The 20,180-nt window shown below is 36.9% G+C and overlaps 2 protein-coding genes across 2 annotated transcripts; one reads left to right on the forward strand and one right to left on the reverse strand.

Moving 5' to 3' along the window:
• Window positions 1–5: 5 nt before the first annotated feature.
• si:dkey-229e3.2 (uncharacterized) lies at window positions 6–7,812 on the reverse strand. The gene is made up of 8 exons (XM_051723108.1): window positions 7,474–7,812; window positions 7,210–7,367; window positions 6,718–6,859; window positions 4,923–4,991; window positions 3,845–3,963; window positions 839–916; window positions 664–728; window positions 6–524 (listed from the first exon to the last, which is right to left on the reverse strand). The coding sequence occupies exons 1-6, from the start codon at window positions 7,690–7,692 to the stop codon at window positions 913–915; spliced, it is 711 nt and encodes a 236-aa protein (XP_051579068.1). The 5' UTR covers window positions 7,693–7,812; the 3' UTR covers window positions 6–524; window positions 664–728; window positions 839–912.
• A 4,714-nt stretch (window positions 7,813–12,526) lies between these two features.
• On the forward strand, window positions 12,527–19,208 carry LOC127455507 (uncharacterized). The gene is made up of 3 exons (XM_051723463.1): window positions 12,527–13,127; window positions 17,705–17,880; window positions 17,973–19,208. Exons 1-3 carry the CDS (start codon window positions 12,962–12,964, stop codon window positions 18,381–18,383), a joined length of 753 nt encoding a protein of 250 aa, XP_051579423.1. The 5' UTR covers window positions 12,527–12,961; the 3' UTR covers window positions 18,384–19,208.
• The last annotated feature ends 972 nt before the right edge of the window (window positions 19,209–20,180 follow it).

Consider the following 20,180-nt stretch of genomic DNA (forward strand, 5'->3'; position numbering starts at 1 on the left):
CATGACTCCACATGCTGAAGTGTCCTTGGGCAAGATACTGAACCCTAAGTTGCTCCCAAGGCGTGCATGGCAGCTCTGCCATCATTGGTGTGTGTGTGTGAATGGGTGAATGAGTCACAGTGTAAAGCGCTTTGGAACCGCTAAGGTTAAAAAAGGCACTATGTAAGTGCTGACCATTTACCATCACAGAAAACAAAACATGTGCTTGTAAGAAAACTATTTAGATTAAATGCCAATCAAGGCATACAAGAAACATTGGAACAATGCCTGCCAATCTATGTCCAAGGGAGAATGGGTGAAGCCAAATTTTTGAAGATAAAAGCCTCTGTTTCCTTCTCTCTACATGCCATCTCCTCTCATCAAAGTCTTGCCTCATGTTCCAACTCCTTTTGCCTCATCACCATCTCTCTATTCATCTCCTCATGCCTCAACTCCCAATCTTGTTTCATGTGTTGCTGTCATCTCCCTCATGCACTGCAAAAACTCGCTGGTCGCCAAACTGGAAACCCAGTGTTTGCGACACTCTGTGAAAAAACACAGAAATCAATGAAGCGTAACATCCAGGATATTTTCTAAGTTCACCTATAAAATGTCTGATTGGATTCTAAATGCAAACTATACGGTTTGTTACATCTATATCAAGTAAATTAAACTCCACAATACCTGGTCTGGTCCTTTGTGTTATGTGATGTGACCCCTCTGATTAGGAATTGTGGAGTGGCAGGTCTCTTTTCAATAAACAAACATTGAGGCATAATTATTTACTACAATCAATTAAATGAATTGAAAAGACATTAGATTATTATTTTCTGCAATCTTGATAACTGTAGGGATGTACCAGGTGTTCTCAGTGGAGCCGTACAAGGTCCCTCATCTACTTCTGACTCCAGGAAAGCACTCAGAGATGATGAATCATCTAGCACACACACAAATCAAATACACATGTTATCCAGTAATTGAGAATATTGAGTTTATATCGAATAGCTAGCAAGATAAGTTCAAGCTGACAACTTACCAACTGTAATGGCCATAGTGTCCAGAGTGGTCTCCCCACTAACAGCAGGACGATGTTCCAGCACACCTTCCATATTTAAAACCATGGAAATTTCTTCCTTTGGGCACCGCTTTGATCACTGTGCATTTTCACAGCTTTGTACTGTCCCTGCAATTTTTTTAAATTTTCCCCGAACCTGTACCATTGTGTGCTGGATAGACAACTAGGCAAGTTTGGCGACAATTTACTTAAAGGGATAGTTCACCCAAAAATGAAAATTCTCTCCTCATTTACTCACCCTCATGCAATCCCAGATGTGTGACTTTCTTTGTTCTGCAGAACACAAATTAAGATTTTTATAAAAATATTTCAGCTCTGTAGGTCCATACAATGCAAGTGAATGGGTGCCAAAATGTTGATGCTCCAAACAGCCAATAAAGGCAGCATAAAAGTAATCCATATGATTCCAGTGGTTAAATCCATATCTTTAGAAGTTATAGATGTGGGTCCATTTTTGCTAGAAATTCTTCTCCCTGCCCAGCAGGGGGCATTTGCATGAAGAATGTGAATCACCAAAAATACAAGAAGAAGAATGTGAAAGTTAAAGTGGAGATTGACTGAGCAAGACTTAAATATTGATCTGTTTCTCAACCACACCTATCATATTGCTTTTGAAGACATTAATTTAACCACTGGAGTCTTGTGGATTACTTTTGTGTGGACTTATGTGATTTTTGGAGCTTCAAAATTTTCACCCATTCACTTGCATTGTATGGACCAAAAGAGTTGAGATATTCTTCTTAAAATCTTAATTTGTGTTCTGCTGAAGAAAGAAAGTCATACACATCCAGGATGGCATAAGGGTGAGTAAATAATGAGATAATTTAAATATTGGGGTGAACTATTCCTTTAATAATGTCGCCGTATATCTGACGTTGCACATTTTCATCAGCCCAAATATTCCGAAAAGCCCTGGTTTCGTCAACTGACAACTCTCTATTCTCAGTTGATCTGTTGAGGTAAGCTGGTAAGCTATATGAAAAATTGGGAAATGAGTATCTTGGTGCTGATCCTCTGACCTGACTCAGCGAAACTCCACCTTTGACACTACCCTGCCTCAGGGGTTGTTTGGTCCCCAGTTGGCCTTTTTGGCCCAAGGGTAGACGGCAGGCCAAAGGCTCTGAGAAAGCCCAAAGGAGGCATGATGAAGCCCCGGAAGTGACAGTAGAAAAGCAACTGGCCCTGGCACGTACTAGCATGCCCTCATTTGGCCCGATAGTGGAAAAGTGGCTAATGTCATAGAAAATAACCATTTCTTTTTATTAAATTGAGTTTAATTATTTTTTCAGTCCTTTTTGAAGACAAATAACTCACCCTGATGTGTAGTATTTAAAATAATTGAACTTTATATTCATAAATTTACTAAAGACATTAAAACATTTCAGATATCTGTACACACATAAAATTAATGTAGCATTTAAGAACAGTAAGCTATGAGCTTAACCCTTGTGCGTCAATAAAAAAAATATAATAAACTAAATGCTAAGGGGATTTTTTATTTAATTTTATTATCAGTCTGGTATATGTCAATGATTAGCAACAACATTGATTTTGATGCATTATTATTTTTTGTGCAGTGTCAGATTAAAAAAAAAAACTCACTCAGGACCTTAGAGGACAAAAATGTCCACGTCAAAAAAACTGCCATAAAAATATTATATATTAATATTATTTTCCACTTTCACAGACTTAGATTTTTTAACCAACATCAATCCTGATAATAACTTACAATATTCATTAATTTTCAGGATTTCAACCTTTAAATGCCGGTTTGTTTACATAATGCCAATGTTGTTTTTTACACACACACATACACACACACACACACACACACACAAATTTCTCAATACACACATACAAAACACACTCTAGCATCCATACCAACACACCCATACAATTTTAGCTGCATCATTTATTCAGTTGGCCTGCAGTGCTCTATAATACAGCAAACAGAAAATAGGAAAAAAGCATGTATTTGCTCCATAGGCTAAACATGAGAAAAATGGCGGAAAATATTATTTTTTACAAATTTTAAGCCAGGGCTCTGGAATGAAAGCATAATATCATAGAATTCATGATTTTATATGCTTTAATGGCACTGGGATCAAATATTGCAGTTTTAATGGGTTTCAATGGGGACATTTTTGTCCTGAAGGTCCTGAGTGTAACTATTTTATGTACACAGTGTATTATAGATGTATTATAGGAACTAAGTTTGAAATATCGAAATTCCCCCAAAAATGCACACCTTTGGCAAAATGTATGCCGTTGGCATTAACACAGCCAAAATGATTGAAAAAAAAAATGAAAAAGATAAAAATGTCCCAAAGGTTGCACAAAGGTTAAGACAGCAGCAGATAATACAATATATTCATCTGTATATGGCTGTGTTAGCTTCCTGTATTTGTGAGTTTACAGTGATTTTGATCTTGTTAGGCACATACTCTGTTGTCTATGGTGTAATGTAACAGCCTCCTCTTTATCTTAGATCTGATCAAAGTGTATACTTCAAGTATGTAAGGAATTGTTTCCTGTGCTAGTGTGCATAGCAGTTCAGCCCTATGCATTTTCAGAGTCTCTTTGTAACAGGCTTTTCCTGGATTTATTTGTGAAAGTGTTTACTTCAGAAGAACTTATCTGTGCTCATTTACGTGTATGTATTTGATCAGAGCAGGCTGTAATACAGTAAGTTTATGATTCAGTCTTTTAAAGTAGTGTGCATCGACATGACTATGGTCAGTAGGTATAGTTCTCTGATAGTGTGCATGTGTAAATGTAATCTTTATTTACTGGAGAGGGTCTTTCGTGTTCTGGTAGGGGAGCAGCTTCGTGGTGTACTGGCTGAGCCACTGGCGTGAGATCTGATAAAGGAATCCTGGTGCATTCCGACAGTTCGATATTGGCATTAGCTATATACAGAAAAATGTTAAGAAGTCAATGAACCTTTATATTGCTTGCATTTGAATTGGAATTCTTTTCCTCTTTATGCATGAAGTATGCTATCTATCTGTCTGTGAATTGACCCTTCGCTAATCTCTGCCCCCCCTTGGTTACTGTTGCTCGCTCTGACAAGCTTTGTAGAACTTCCCCTTGGAACAAATGGGATATTGCTGTGAACTGCGCATTTTTTGGCAAAATATTCTCAAAAACTGAATTGATAATCTTCTCACATGGGCTGGAATATAGAGTGGCCTTTTAAAGCACATTTATCTGATGTTTTTTGTAATGGAAATTGTTAAATTACACAGTAATTTGATTGAAAACTGTGGAGACTGTGAATTAGAATCGAGGCAAATGATTATCATAGTCACTTGAAAAGAGTAAAGCAAAATTTGATGGCAATTCCAGACCTGATAACATTAGTGTAAGTGAACAGAACTGCTTATAACATCTTATAAAACACTCACTATGATGCTTTGAACTCTTTATTTACTATCGCCTTTATTAAGACCTGAATTAAGTTATTAGCTTTAATTTACCTTGGAACAATTGTAAGTGTCCTTGCTGATGTTATACAAGTTAATTTGGGAACGAGGACTGACACAGTGTAATTCATATTATGCTCTTCTCAAGATTTATTTAAAGATTTAAAAAAAAAGAAAGATAAAACACTGCATGGATCCTCTCTAGGCGCATTGTGTCACTATTACAAGCGTCCCACCGACAACATTTCTTTGCATTTTTTAGATAATTCCTATAAAATTCTGCATAAAACTACTCGTACACACTTTACTCCCATAGACTCTCGTGGGAAAACAGCAAGTGCTTGGCAGAGAAATAGTGGACAGCAACAGTTGCTAAAATAGGACTGATCAGAAGCGCTTTTAAGGTGGGCTTAGTGAAGGGTCTATTGTATACATAAACTAACCTTGGTTTGAATAAGAACTCCAGGATGGTCTTCAGGCTCTTCTAGTTCAAGATCAGAAAGAGTAATGCTCTGGAAAAATGGAAAGTTAATTTATTTTAACAGCACTACCTTAGAAAGTTAGATTTGTCCCTTAGACACAAAATAACAATCACAAACACAATCACAAACACAATATATGTATTGGTTTGGTTTATAAAGTCACTTCTTCAACCTCACAATGGAACAGAATTGGGGTGGGTGGTATAATCAAAAGTAATTTAGTAATTTTTGCTGGAAATTCACTGAAAAATGGTTTATATACTACATAACCATAAGATAATGCAAATTTTTGGATAATACAGAGTTAAATACTTATTAAAGGTACTTTACAGCATTTCTCTTTTTATTTGTAACTTGATGGACACAAACCAAAAGATTAAAATATTCATAACAAATGCATGATAATTCTGGTAATTGTGCAAAAACAGCTTCACATTGAGTTAAAAACAAAAGACTAATCATAAATGAACAGTTCCGATAATAAATTCTGACTAGATGAGCCACATTCAAAGCTGTTGTAAAACAAATTATATACGTATGCATACCTGTGACTCCAGAAAAATTTGATTTGATATTATTGTGGCAAGGTGTGGTTGACACATTTCTATCATCACATAGTATACAGTCATACTTCGCAGCCATAGAACAGACAAAAATCAATTTAGGCCAATAGATAACACATTTTCTGAAGCTGAATGTTAAAGCTGAAGTGTGTAACTTTTTCGGTTTTAAAGGGACAGTTCACCCAAAAATGAAAATTATCTCATCATTTACTCACCATGCCATCCCAGATATGTATGACTTTCTTTCTTCTGCAGAACACAAATTAAGATTTTTAGAAGAATATATCAGTTCTGTAGGTCAGTACAATTCAAGTGAATGGTGACCAGAACTTTCAAGCTCCAAAAATTACATAAAGGCAGCATAAATTTAATCCTTATGACTCCAGTGGTTAAATCCATATCTTCAGAAGCGATATGATAGGTATAGGTGAGAAACAGATAAATATTGAAGTAATTTTTTACTATAAATTCTCCTCCATATGCATGAAGAATGTGAATCACCAATAACAAAATAAGAATGTGGAAAAGACGGAGATATATAGTTTAAGAGTACTTAAATATTGATCTGTTTCTCAACCAAAGTGATTGCATCGCTTCAGAAGACATATATTAAACCACCGTAAGGATTACTTATGTGATTTTCGGAGCTTCAAAGTTCTGGCCACCATTCACTTGCATTGTGTGGACCTACAGAGCTGAGATATTCTTCTAAAAATCGTCATGTATGTTCTGCAGAAGAAAAATTTATTCACATCTGGGATGGCATGAAGGTGAATAAATGAAGAGAGAATTTAAATTTTTTGGGTGAACTATCCCTTTAAAATACTTTCTCCTAGCCCAGCTTAAAATTATGAGACAACTATTAGTAAGCCATTCATATGTTCATTTTCTTGAAAACTGTAAACACTGTGTCTCTGTGGCGCTATAAAAACTCCTTTGTTTGATTTATGGACCAGTTCAGCCTGACACAACAACACTGACTCAACCAATGGTGTTGGGAGTTGAGGCGAAACTATCTGTTTGTTCGATCAACAGCAGACAGGGTCGTATTCAGAAAGCTGTTTGAAAACCATGTTTATTTTTGCAATTCCGCTTGGTGGCGCAGAAATTACACACTTCCGCTTTAACCAGATGTTGTGCAGCACATATGCACCATAGGTACCATTAAAGACGAGTAGATACGTTTCACCCACCTGTGAGGCAGTGCTCATGTCAGGATGTCTGAGCTGGAGGGTTTTGAGCAGTACTTCATGGGAGTGTAATTGGGGTTTGGGGCTTGATAGTCTCAGAGTTTTTGATCCAGACTGTAAACGACACCAGAAATTGGCAGCTTCGCTGATGTTGAAGAGGGAGAGAGAAACAGACACTTTTGACAACTCTGTTTGCACTTCATCATTTAAAACAGGCTTGAGTGCAGAGCTTGAACAAAAACCCACAGCATTTTATTGTGCAAAGTGGTTTGAATGCATTACAATCAGAGCTTATAATGACAGTGGCTACACACCGACAGATGTCCATATAGGCATGTGCATGTTAATAAATTGAACAAAAATTATGTACTGTGAATGCTGACTACTAGTGTGAAATATAGATGGGGAAAGAAGCACGGAAACCCTTTTAAGACACTTGAGTGGAAACTATGTGCAATGAATTTCATTATGGTATCAAAATCTATATACTTGTACCTTGTTATTGCTGCAGACTGAGAGGGTATGTCTGTTTCTCTCTGGAGCATTTGGGACAGTGTAGGGATTTCCATCATGACAGCTTCCTTCTTTGCTGCCTCAACACATAAACACTCATGGAAAATTAACTGGGGATTTACCTTGTTGCCATTTTCAACCTGTAAATAATTGCAGCCTTCAGTACAGTAGCAGTACCCCAATAACATTCAACATAGACAAACCCATCAGAAAGTATATGTTATAAACAATAAACTTAGAACGTACGTTTTCTGGAAGCTCAAAAGTTCTTGTTTCTGTCACAGGTATGGTTGATAATTCTTCCTCTTTCTTGCTATTTTGCTGAAATCCAGCCCAGTCTGAAAAGCTGTTGTCATCTTGCTGGGGTTCTTCCCAGCCCGGAGAGCTGAAGGTGGACCAATCGTCAAACCCTTCACAACTTTGAAAACCATCCTCACCATAGCTGTCCAACATACACTCCCCCATTACACACAACTACTCTCGTTGTTTGTAAACCAGATCCTGAATTTTACAGTTTTGTCAACTTTATCAGCTGCGTTTCAGCAGTGCTCATTAGCTCCATGCCTCTTATTGACCTAAATTCTGTTGCTGTCGTCTTTGTGGCTACGTTTTTTGGCAGTGAGTGGTTGTTTCTCTGGTGACCCATAACAAGCAGGGAGTTCCCATTGTGTTTCAGATGCAAACTTAATGAAAGATGTTTCCTTCCAAAGACAGAAGCAGCAGCTGCATTTCCTCAGTTGGTATGCTTCGATTTGCAAGAAGAGGACTGAGGAATCTGGAGAGAGTAAGAAACAGTGATTGTCTCCTTTCCTTTTCCTTAAAAATGTCTGCAACTCAAAACATTCATTATATGATACATTAACATTCTATGTTATTAAGACTTTTTTAATACCCCAGAGGATATGAAGTACAAACAGGGCTGGAAAAACTAATGAAATAATTAGAATAACATGTAATATAGTATGAGTAAAATAAAGAAAATATACAACTATTTAAATACTTGAGCTGTACTGATTTTCCAGAATATATTATAATACACTACCAGTCAAAGGTGTAGACACACATGACTGAATATGTTTCTCATCATCTTTTGAAATTTGATATGTAGACAAATGTAAATTCTGCCCATTTGTGAATTTATTTGCAAAGTTAAAGTTTTAATTATTATTATTATTTTTTTTTAATAGATTAATTTGACATGATGTAGGTAAGGCAGTCAACAAGAGTCCAGCATACATGGAAACTCTTACAATATTGTAATAATATCGCAATACAATACTTACTAGTGAAATTAGTGCTGTCAAGTCAGACAGTTCTCACATCTCGTAGTAGATCAGCTGCCATGAGATCAAAGATATCATGTGATTCGCTTTCATGTGCTTTGTTGCTGATAAAATGTATGTAATTTAAATTGTTGCTTTTAAATGTAAAAGAATATGATGAACAAGTTACCCAATGTACCTATTATTGAATTCCCACCAAAAGCTGTGTTTTTTCCCATCCATTTATAGATTAAAACTGCACTCAGTAATTCTAATCCAATACACTTTTTGTCAAATTCTGCAAATATTTCCTCACAGTCTGCTAGCTGTCCATTCTCTGGGTGGGCTGAAAAAAAATTCTAGTATTTGTACACAGCCCTGGATCTGTAAATGAGACAAAAACAAAGTGGATCGGACTGATCCACACAACACTACTCCAGCCAATCAGCAACAGGGGGTGGTTCTTGCACGTGCACAGGATGGGGGGTGGGGGCAGAGCGAGAGGGAAATTAATTAGAAGAGTGATGGCAAACCTGGCTGATGCGAACTTTCTAAACTCTAAGGAGGACAAATGGCTGAGAAACAGACCAAGAGAAAAAGGTCAGACGAATTTAAACTAAAAAAGAAGTATTATGATAAGTCGAGGGTGGAGCTTCCAAAGGAGCACTGAAGGAGGGGTGTGTTTGTTTTGGCAGTTGAGTTCGAATATCAACAGTGTTTCTCAGGAATCGCTGAGTGCACCTTCAATAAAGGCGCGTATTTAAGATATTTTAGAAATATGATAACAATCACATATCCCATACAGAGTGTTGGGGATATTCACACAAAACATGATATTAGAGTTTCTGTGCGTTCAAAGATGCGTGGTTAGAAAAATCGGGCTGTGCACGTTCAGTGCTCGTGCACTTTGCTGATGACGATATTTGAGTTTCTCGTCCTGTACAAGGACGCTCAGCGTTTCCATCCAACTGAAATATACTTTGGGCTTTAAGCTGTGTCGTCGTCAGCAAGTCGTTTCCTTTCATGTTTGCTGTTTGCGCAGCTGGGAGAACGCAACTGCATCACCTGGCTTCAAAGACTGCAGATAATCTTTCCGATCACTAACCCAACTTGCCAATACAGGAAACTAACAAAACAAATAACGCTGTGCCATCTACAGACTATGATCAATACAAACATCTATAAATGAATGGAGGGCTGATGATGTCAAAACATTGAAGCCACAAAGTCATATTGATAACTTTTATGCTGCCTTTATGTGCTTTATGAGCTTCAAATTTCTGGTCACCATTCACTTGCATTGTATGAACTTACAGAGCTGAAATATTATTCTTAAAATCTTCATTTGTGTTCAGTAGAAGAAAAAAAGTCACACATCTGGGATTTCATAAATGTGAGAGAATTTTCATTTTGGGGTGAACTCTTTCTTTAATAAAAATGAACTAGTAAATAAATGTACAGTATATGTTTAATTAGTAAATAAATAAAATGCTACTGTGTATATTTAATTTATTTTTAACCCATTTATTAGAATTACTGATCAAGCAGTAACCAGTTTCAAACAGACTGAAGAGGTTTCAAATGTTTTAAATAGTTCATTATAATAATAAAAGCTTTTATAAACCACAGAGTTAAATGTTCATAGAAACAGAGTGCGTTTGCGACTGCAACAGGTTTTTATTTACATTACACTGGGGAAACCTGTAGATTTATCTGGACACTTTACGTCATAAATTTGCAGGTTTGCCAAACCCTAAGGAAACTTTCGTTTTGAAGGGCCCTTCGAAGCAGCTATTTATGAGCACTTCGGTTTGTAACGATCCTTCAAGGCTGAGGATCACACGGCTGCCACTACCAAGATATGGAGTTTCAGGAAGCACACTATAATAAAAGGAAAAAAAGCATGGGTGATGAATCTGAATGTGAACAAATATAGTAAGTACTAAATCTAGGAATGCAAGAAATGGATTGGTAAATGAGGTAGATAAAAAAGAAATCGAAGTAATTATCAGTTTTGTCAAGCAAGCAGAACAACAAATGCATCATGTTAAACTATCAAAGGCAATTGAGAAAAAAATAGGAATGTTAAAAGCACCATCCTGTCTTAGAAATGGAAGGGTATTGATTAAATATAAGGATGAGAAGCAGAAAGAAAAGATTTTAAAAAATGCAGTAACTAGCAGGTGGAAAGATAGTCTGCTCTGAAGCAGGTTTAAAAAGCAGAGGGGAAAAGTGCAAAGGAAGAGTGCGATGTGCAAATGTGAGGGAGGACATAGTGCAGCATATGCAGGTTGTCCAATACAACAACAAGCTTGAGAAATTCAAAAGATAAAGACAACTTAGAACTTAATTGCCTGTGTACAGTTATGACTGGGGAGCTAATAATAGTTCATTGCTACATACATACCGAGCTCTAATACGTTATAGATTATGGTTGCATTGTATTTGGCGCAGCAGCTAAGTCAGTTTTGAAGAAACTGGATATCATACACAGCCTTAAGAATATGCTGTGGAGCAATAAGATCATCCCCTATAAATGCAATTAAAGAGATAGTTTACATAAAATGAAAATTCAGTTATTGTTTACTCACTCATGTGTTGTTATAACCCTTATATGACTTTCTTTCTTTTTCCTAACACAGAGGGAGAAATTGTGAAAAGCTTTTGTGCTCAGTGATGTCATACAATGTCAGTTTATGGTGACTACCTCTTCAATCTTCAGAAGGATGGAAAAGTCTAACACAGAAGTCTAAAAAATTATTGTATGAGACTCATGTCTTGTTCTGAAAGCAAACGATAAAGTTGGGTGTGAAACGAACAATTTAATGTATTATTTAGTGAAACTCTTGACTGACCGTTGCTGTCCTGTGTGCGTTTATGAGAGTGCACAAGAGCAGCAATTAGGCTGCACCCGCTCACGAGATGGGACATTCAAGCAAAAACTTGTTTTGTTTATCTAAAAACAGGTCTGCCACAGCGACAGAACACAACACAGCTGCCGACAAACCAGAGAACAGAACTTACAAAACATGTCTGAAGAGGTTTTTTGTGGAAGAATAGATGCATTTCTGTGCCCAGCCTTATTGTTTGAACCGGGGTGCTCGGAAATCAAATTGAGAGAGATAGAGGAGGCAGAAATATCATAAATGGGAGTGATGCCATTAGCTGTAACATACTGGGTGAATTTACAAGGAGCGGTGAACATTCACTGTACCCACATAATTATGGAGGATTGATGGGAATATAAAAGTATTGGGGGGCAACAGTTTTGGGTTGCACCGCCCAAAGGACGGCCCTGTATCAGAAGAGAGGTAAGTGCTTTTCTGAGTGAGAAATGTTATTCAGTCTTATAGGTGTATACAGATGGATCTAAAGAACCAATCAGTCGAATGGTTGGAATAGGCATGTTTGTCCCTGAATGTAAAATACAGACAGTCCTGAAGTAATCTAATAAACTGTCTGTATATTCTGCGTAATTAAGTGCTTTAATAGTAGGGCTGCAATGGGTTAAACAGGTTAAACCATGTAAGGTGGTAATTTGCTTGGATTCTTCATTTGGCCCTAAAAAGGTTGAAGTTGGTGTAATATGGTGTATTTCTGTTGGGTGCCGGCACACATTGGGGTAATAGGGAATAAAGTTGATGATAAACTAGTTAAAAAAGCATTAGATAAAAGGATGGTGGATGTTAAAGTATCCATGGGGAGGAATGAGGCTAAATCTGTAATAAACTGAAAATTAGTAGCCTAAACAAATGGAAAGAAAGGTGGGCAAGCAGCAGCACAGGTAGGGGGTTCTGTAGTATCATACAGTCTATGGGGAGGATACAATGTATTGGAGGGAACAGAAGGGAAGAGGTGATATTATCTAGATTAAGACTGGGGCATACAGAACTGAATTCAACTCTGGCAGTTATGGGGGGTAGGGCGGAGTGTTGCATCCCAACAATCATCGCAGATTCACCACCAATGCAGGACGTATAATGTACAGAAGGTGGCGGTAATACTCCTTAGGGGTGAATGGCCAAAAAAGAAGAATAAGAACGACCCTTCAACATGGCTGCCATAGTTGTTCTGCCTTCGATGTGCCCTTTGGAGGCTGATTGAGCCAAGCATACACTGCAGAACGTGCAGGCGGCGCCCTGCGACTCACAGACTTATTTTCGTCGTGCTAGTGTGAACACTGCAGGATTGATCGCAGACTGGGTGTATCAACTACACCGGCGCACAGTTACTCTGAATTATTCGCAAGCTCGTCGTCAGGTGTGCGCACTGTGCCGACAAGACACCTAGATATCAAACTGTTTTGAAAAGTGTCGTAGCGTCTGGGACTAGTCTCGTCTTGTCGCAGGAGTTCGCACATAACAAGACCGTTCGTCGTGAGATCAGAGACTCCTCATAGCAGACCAGACGTACTTTAGTCACGTAGAAGTGTTTCAGAGGACAGAAGGGAAATATTTTTAAGAAGAAAAATAATGGCATCTAAAGGAAAGCGCGTGTGGACGGTGCATATGGAGGAGAGGCTCATTGCTCTTTGGAGCCACTATGCCTATTTGTATGACATATCCGATATGTTATATCATGACAGACCACTGAAAGAGAAGAAATGGTTGGAGATCGCAGCAGAACTAAATATACCAGGTAAGGAAAGCGGGGTAGAGTTGCTTTTAAATTCGATATTCGCCAAGATAACGCAAGGGACCCTCTGAAAACTCCACACACTGCGCTATAACGTCACTGGCGTCTGATCATTAATTCAACAGATCTACAAGATCTATCCTAACACACACACACACACACACGTGCAAATTGTGTGTGTGTACTGCCAGTGTGACAGCTGTACATATGAATATACAGTACAGATATTATATATATAAATATATATATATATATATTTGCCATGTATATCTAATTATATGGATACAGTCTTTCATTATTTCAGAAAAAAAAATTACCAAAATTATATTTTCCCATTCAGGTTTGAGTTAAGGTTTTGGTTAGTAGACTGACTTAACTACAGGTAAAATTTTGCCAGCATGTGGTATTATAAAGGTTCAGTATTCAGTGATTAAAAACAAAATCGACAGAATTCACCTAAATGGCACTGGCATATTCTAAAGGCTGTAGGCTTCAAGTGCCCAGCTGTTGACCTATAGCAAATCTGTCATTCCACTGTGAGCCTACTACAATGTTCACAACATTGATAAATAATTGAATACTGTATACATATAATTAGACATATAGGAACAATTGCACTTGTAGTCAGTCAGTCTGTGCACAAGGAACTTACTACAACCTTTGGTATGTGAAAACAACATATAGATACATTTTTGTTATGTTTTTTCCTATTGTAATTTATTGTTATAACCGTATATGGGGAGCTATTGGCAAAATCTCACCTTTAGTAAGTCAGTCCTTTTTACCAGGAGCCAACTACAACATTTAGAATTTGAAAGTAACATTTTGTTGGATTTGTTTTCCTAAAATAATTGAAAACTATACAAATATACATATAATTGTACATATTGGAAAAATATGACATGTAAGTCAGTCTATCCAGTCTATCAGTCATTTCACAGTGTGTGTGTATATATATATATATATATATATATATATATAACACACACTGATCAGCCACAACATTAAAACCACCTGTCTAATATTGTGTTGGTCCCCCTCGTGCTGCCAAAACAGCACCAATCCGCATCTCAGAATAGCATTCCTAGATGCTATTCTTCTCACCTCAGTTGTACAGAGTGGTTATCTGAGTTACCGTAGACTTTGTCAGTTCGAACCAGTCTGACCATTCTCTGTTGACCTCTCTCATCAACAAGACGTTTCCATCCGCAGAACTGCCGCTCACTGGATGTTTTTTGTTTTTAGCACCATTCTGAGTAAATTCTAGAGACTGTTGTGTGTGAAAATCCCAGGAGATCATCAGTGATAGAAGTACTCAAACCAGCCCATCTGGCACCAACAATCATCCATGCGATTATCTAATCAGCCAATTGTGAGGCAGCAGTGCATAAAATCAGCAGATATGGGTCAGGAGCTTCAGATTATGTTCACATCAACCATTAGAATGGGGAAATAAATGTGATCTCAGTGATTTGGACTGTGGCATGATTGTTGGTGCCAGACGGGCTGGTTTGAGTATTTCTGTAACTGCTGATCTCCTGGGATTTTCACACACAACAGTCTCTAGAATTTACTCCGAATGGTGCCAAAAACCAGTGAGTGGCATTTCTGTGTATGGAAAAGCCTTGTTGATGAGAGAGGTCAACAGAGAATGGCCGGACTGGTTTGAACTGACAAAATCTACGGTAACTCAGATAACTGCTCTGTACAATTGTGGTGAGAAGAATATCATCTTAGAATGCTATTCTGAGATGCTGGTTGGTGCTGATTTGGTGGCATGAGGGGGACCTACACAACATTAGGCAGGTGGTTTTAATGTTGTGGCTGATCGGTATGTGTGTGTGTGTATATATATATATATATATATATATATATATATATATATATATATATATAATATTAGGCATCATAATTTATCATTTATCATCATAATAATTATATATAATTGCCAGTTGATTGAATGCTTGGATGCTGCCAGTGTTTTACCGCTGTGAGTGGAATTTTTAGATGGTCCCTTATGTAGGCAATGAAAGGCCATCTGAGCTTTTGCTTAAAAGTTACTGAAAAATAGTAATCCACTACAAATAACTGTTTATTTAAATAAAAAAAGTTAAATGTAATCTAAAATTGTAATCATATTACATTACTAATTACTTAATTGAAAAAGTTAATACATTATTAATTACTTTATATTTAAGTTACTTTCTAAAACACTTTTCCGCTCGACAAATTCAAAATAGTCTATATTTCTTCCTTGTTCATTGTTAAACACAATTCATACACTCATCACATCACATTTCACCTTCACAATGACTCGATATGGTGCCGTAATTCATGTATTCTACAAAAATAATATATTAGAAATAAGCATAACCCTGTAATGTACTTAAGTAATTAAATTAATTGAAAGTCAGTAACTGTAATCTGATTACAAGAGTTTAAAATGTAATGCATTACACTGCTTTTTTTTTTTTTTTTTTACTAAATAGTATTTAGATTACAGATTATTTTGTAATCGGATTACACCCAACACTGCATCCAATGAATATTGAACATAAAACTAACTTCATCCCGCTGGTAAGGAACCGTTTATACATTAACGATTATAGAATAGCGAGGTCGTTATTTCATATAATATTTCTGCAGTGATAAGGCACACGATACTGTAAATGTTTATCGACCGGTTTCATTTGTATTGGTCATAGTCCTGGTACACTGTAAAAAATAGTGTTTCATGTGGTAACATCTGGTTTACTGGTATAAGTCGGGTCAAAATTGTTTTAAATGAACCTGACAAAATATACCATCGACGAAAGTAATGTAAATGTGTTGGATCAAATAGAAATATATCCTTTTAGAAACAGCTGCAGGTACCACTTTTTTCAGTGTGCTTTTCTCCTATAAAGTTGTTGTTCTGCTGTTGTTGCTCTGTATGTTTATGGTCATACAGTCAGAAGTTTACAGACACCTTAGCCAAATACATTTAAACTCAGTTTTTCACAATTCCTGACATTTAATCGTAGAAAACATTCCCTGTCTTAGGTCAGTTAGGATCACTACTTTATTTTAAGATTTTGAAATGTCAGAATAATAGTAGAGAAAATGTTTTTATTTTTATCATCACATTCCCAGTGAGTTTACATACACTTTGTTAGTATTTGGAAGCATTGCCTTTAAATAGTTTAACTTGGGTCAAACGTTTTGGGTAGCCTTCCACAAGCTTCTCACAATAAGTTTCTGGAATTTTGGTCCATGCCTCCAGACTGAACTGGTGTAACTGAGTCAGGTTTGTAGGCCTCCTTGCTCACACGCGCTTTTTCAGTTCTACCCACAAATTTTCTATCATATTGAGGTCAGGGCTTTGTGATGGCCACTCCAATACTTTGATTTTGTTGTCCTTAAGCCATTTTACCACAACTTTGGAGGTATGCTTGGGGTCATTGTCCATTTGGAAGACCCATTTGTGACCATGCTTTAACTTCCTGGCTGATGTCTTGAGATGTTGCTTCAATATATCCACACAATCTTCCTTTATCATAATACCATCTATTTTGTGTAGTGCACAAGTCCCTCCTGCAGCAAAGCACCCCCACATCATGATGCTGCCACCCCCATGCTTCATGGTTGGGATGATGTTCTTCGGCTTGCAAGCCTCACCCTTTTTCCTCAAAACATAACTATAGTCATTATGGCCAAACAGTTAAATTTTAGTTTCATCAGACCAGAGGACATTTCTCCAAAAAGTAAAATCTTTGTCCCCATGTACACTTGCAAACTGTAGTCTGGCTTTTTTATGGCGTTTTGGAGCAGTGGCTTCTTCCTTGCTGAGCAACCTTTCAGGTTATGTCGATATAGGACTCGTTTTACTGTGGATATAGATACTTGTCCACCTGTTTCCTCCAGCATCTTCACAAAGTTCTTTGGTGTTGTTCTGGGATTGATTTGCACTTTTCACACCAAACTACATTCATCTCTAGGAGACAGAATGCATCTCCTTCCTGAGCGGTAAGATGGCTGTGTGGTAACATGGTGTTTATACTTGAGTACTATTGTTTGTACAGATGAACGTGGTACCTTCAGGCATTTGGATGAACCAGACTTGTGGAGGTCCACAATTTCTTGGCTGATTTCTTTAGATTTTCCCATGATGTCAAGCAAAGAGGCACTGAGTTTGAAGGTAGACCTTAAAATACATCCACAGGTACACCTCCGATTCAGTACACCTCCTCTCAGAAGCTAATTGGCTTGACTTAATTTTCTGGAATTTTCCAAGCTGCTTAAAGGCACAGTTAACTTAGTGTATGTACACTTCTGACCCACTGGAACTGTGATATAGTCAATTAAAAGTGAAAATCTGTCTGTTAATAATTGTTGGAAAAATGACTTGTCATGCACAAAGTAGATGTCCTAAATGACTTGCCAAAACTATAGTTTGCTAATATGAAATCTGTGGAGTGGTTAAAAAAAATGAGTTTTAATGACTTCAACCTAAGTGTATGTAAACTGCTGACTTCAACTGTATATCCACAGGTGGTATTTTTGTGCTTTTAATCTTACAAATTTTTAAAAAATTTCTTCAGTCGAAGATGTTAAACAGAGGGCAGGGTCATTAAGGACACAGTACTCCAGGCTTCTGAAGCCACGGCCAAGTGGCAGCGGTGGCAAACCTCTAACATCCAAACAACGCTGGCTCCTGGACAATTTGGAGTTCTTAAGGAGACATTACACCCCGATGCTCAGTAAAAGTAGTTTGAACGTAAGTACATTCAGTGGGTGACCAATACTTTTATATATAAATGTTTCATGTTAAAAAGAACATTTTGTATTTAGTTTTCTCCATCTTTACAGCTTACTCCAGAACAGCCAGATGTTGGGCAGAGGCCAACTGATGTCGATGTATGCCAGGAGTTCGCTTATGAAGTTGGAAGTTTTTCAGATACGTCTGAAAACATTCCGGACTCTAAGAGTGTACCACGGCAGACAACTCCACATCGTAAACCACATCGGGGCAAAAAGAGATCAGCTTCGAACTTGGACACTGAAGTGGAGGCGATCGCTGTGTTTAGAGAGATGTCAGCCACCGTAATGGCTGGCTTTAACCAAGGAAATGATTTGGAGGCCACTTTTGCTCAGCAGATTGCATCCGACCTACGTGAAATCCAAAGTCCTGTGTTACGCAAGATGGCCAAAAGACAAATACAAATGTTGGTCTATGAATATCAAGACAAAGACCAGCTTGAAAGGAGGGAGACTCAATGATCACAGAGTGAACACACTGTCAGCAAACTGTTTGTTTGTTTATTTTAACTTTTGTTCATGTTTCACTTGTCAAAAGAGGTTCAAAAGACAAATGCAGATGTTGGTCTATGAATATCAAGACAAAGACCAGCCGGTAAGGATAGAGACGATGTGAACAGACTGTCAGCAAAAAAAATGTGTTTTTGTTTTTAGGTGTATAATTTGTTTGAACTTCTGTTCATGATGTTGTACTTTTTTCCTCTTTTTTGCTTTCTTGCACTGTTGCTGCTTGACAACAGCATTAGGTAGCATTATGTGTACCTTTTGTTTTACTGTTCAAATGTGGACTAACAACTTTCATTTTTAATTAACTATTTTTTCTTTATTTATTACTTGGTGTTATATAGAGCTACATATGCCTTTATTTATGAATATTGCCATTGTGTACTTCTATGTTGTGAGATTATATATGTACATACATTTTACAATTTGTAGTTTTTACTTTGCTGTATTTTATTTTATATACTTTTAAGCAGCGTTCACTTTCTACCAAATGACCTTTGCGCAACGTGACCATAAATGTTTGAAACCTTTTATATTAAGGGCTTGGTCTTATTGTTTTATATTACATGTACATAAACTTTATAAATGTATACAGGTTATGATTACATAAATATATTGTAGACAACATTGATATTACATTCTATATACCTGTAAATATGCATTGCTTACATGTTTGTACATTTGAATTTGTTTTAATTTAGATACTTTCTACCAACTGACACAAAAACATTTCTGTTGCCCAGCTCTTTACACAATGTGACAATAAATGTGAGAAAGATGCTATATTTGCTATGCATTATCAATAGAATATGTTTTAACAAACAACCTAACATTAGCAGGTGCTGCAGACTTTGACTAATAATGCAAATTTAAAAATACCTGTGTATTCAAAAGTTTGTTGGAATCCAAACAAAAATTGAATCACCTTTATTAAAGATGGTGAAAATCTTAATGGATTTGGAGAAAATTGTTGTACCTTTAACAGTGCCTTTTAGCATAATGGTTTATAAGAGGCAGACAAGTAGCAGGGACTTACCATTTGCAGGCTATTAAACCATTCTTCAAATATAATCAGTTTATGTGTGACACTGATAGTTCTTTTAGCACAACAATAGCAATACTACCACATGAAAGTCCTTGGACAAACAATACATGTGCACTCAGGACAAACGCTTCTTTAACAGTGCTTTTTAGCACAACAATGTCAGAAGCAGACAAGTATCAAGAACCTGCAGACTTTGGACCATTATTGGAAAAAGTGCATTCCTGATTATAATTTCTTACTTTTAATGGCCCAATTTTAATTAATCATAACAAAACTCTGACATCATGTTTCATAAAGGGATAGTTCACCCAAAAATGAAAATTCTCTCATCACTTACCCTAATGCCATCCTAGATGTGTACTTTCTTCTGGCTGAACACAAAGATTTTTAGAAGAATATTTCAGCTCAGTAGGGCTATACAATGCAAGTGAGTGGGTACCAAAATTTTGAAGCTCTGAAAGGACATAAAGGCAGCATAAAAGTAATCCAAAATCCCCAGTAGTTAAATTCATGTCTTCTGAAGCGATGCAATCACTTTGGGTGAGAAACAGATCGATATTTAATTCCTTTTTTACAATAAATCTTCACTCTAACATTCTTCTTCTTTTGATTTTGGCGATTTGCATTCTTTGTGCATAACACCACCATCATCGGCAGGAGGATAATTTATAGTAAATACATACTTGTGAAGGTAAATCAGTTGCAAAACT

The sequence above is a fragment of the Myxocyprinus asiaticus genome, chromosome 17 (assembly GCF_019703515.2).
Source record: "Myxocyprinus asiaticus isolate MX2 ecotype Aquarium Trade chromosome 17, UBuf_Myxa_2, whole genome shotgun sequence".
Classification (NCBI taxonomy): Eukaryota; Metazoa; Chordata; class Actinopteri; order Cypriniformes; family Catostomidae; genus Myxocyprinus; species Myxocyprinus asiaticus.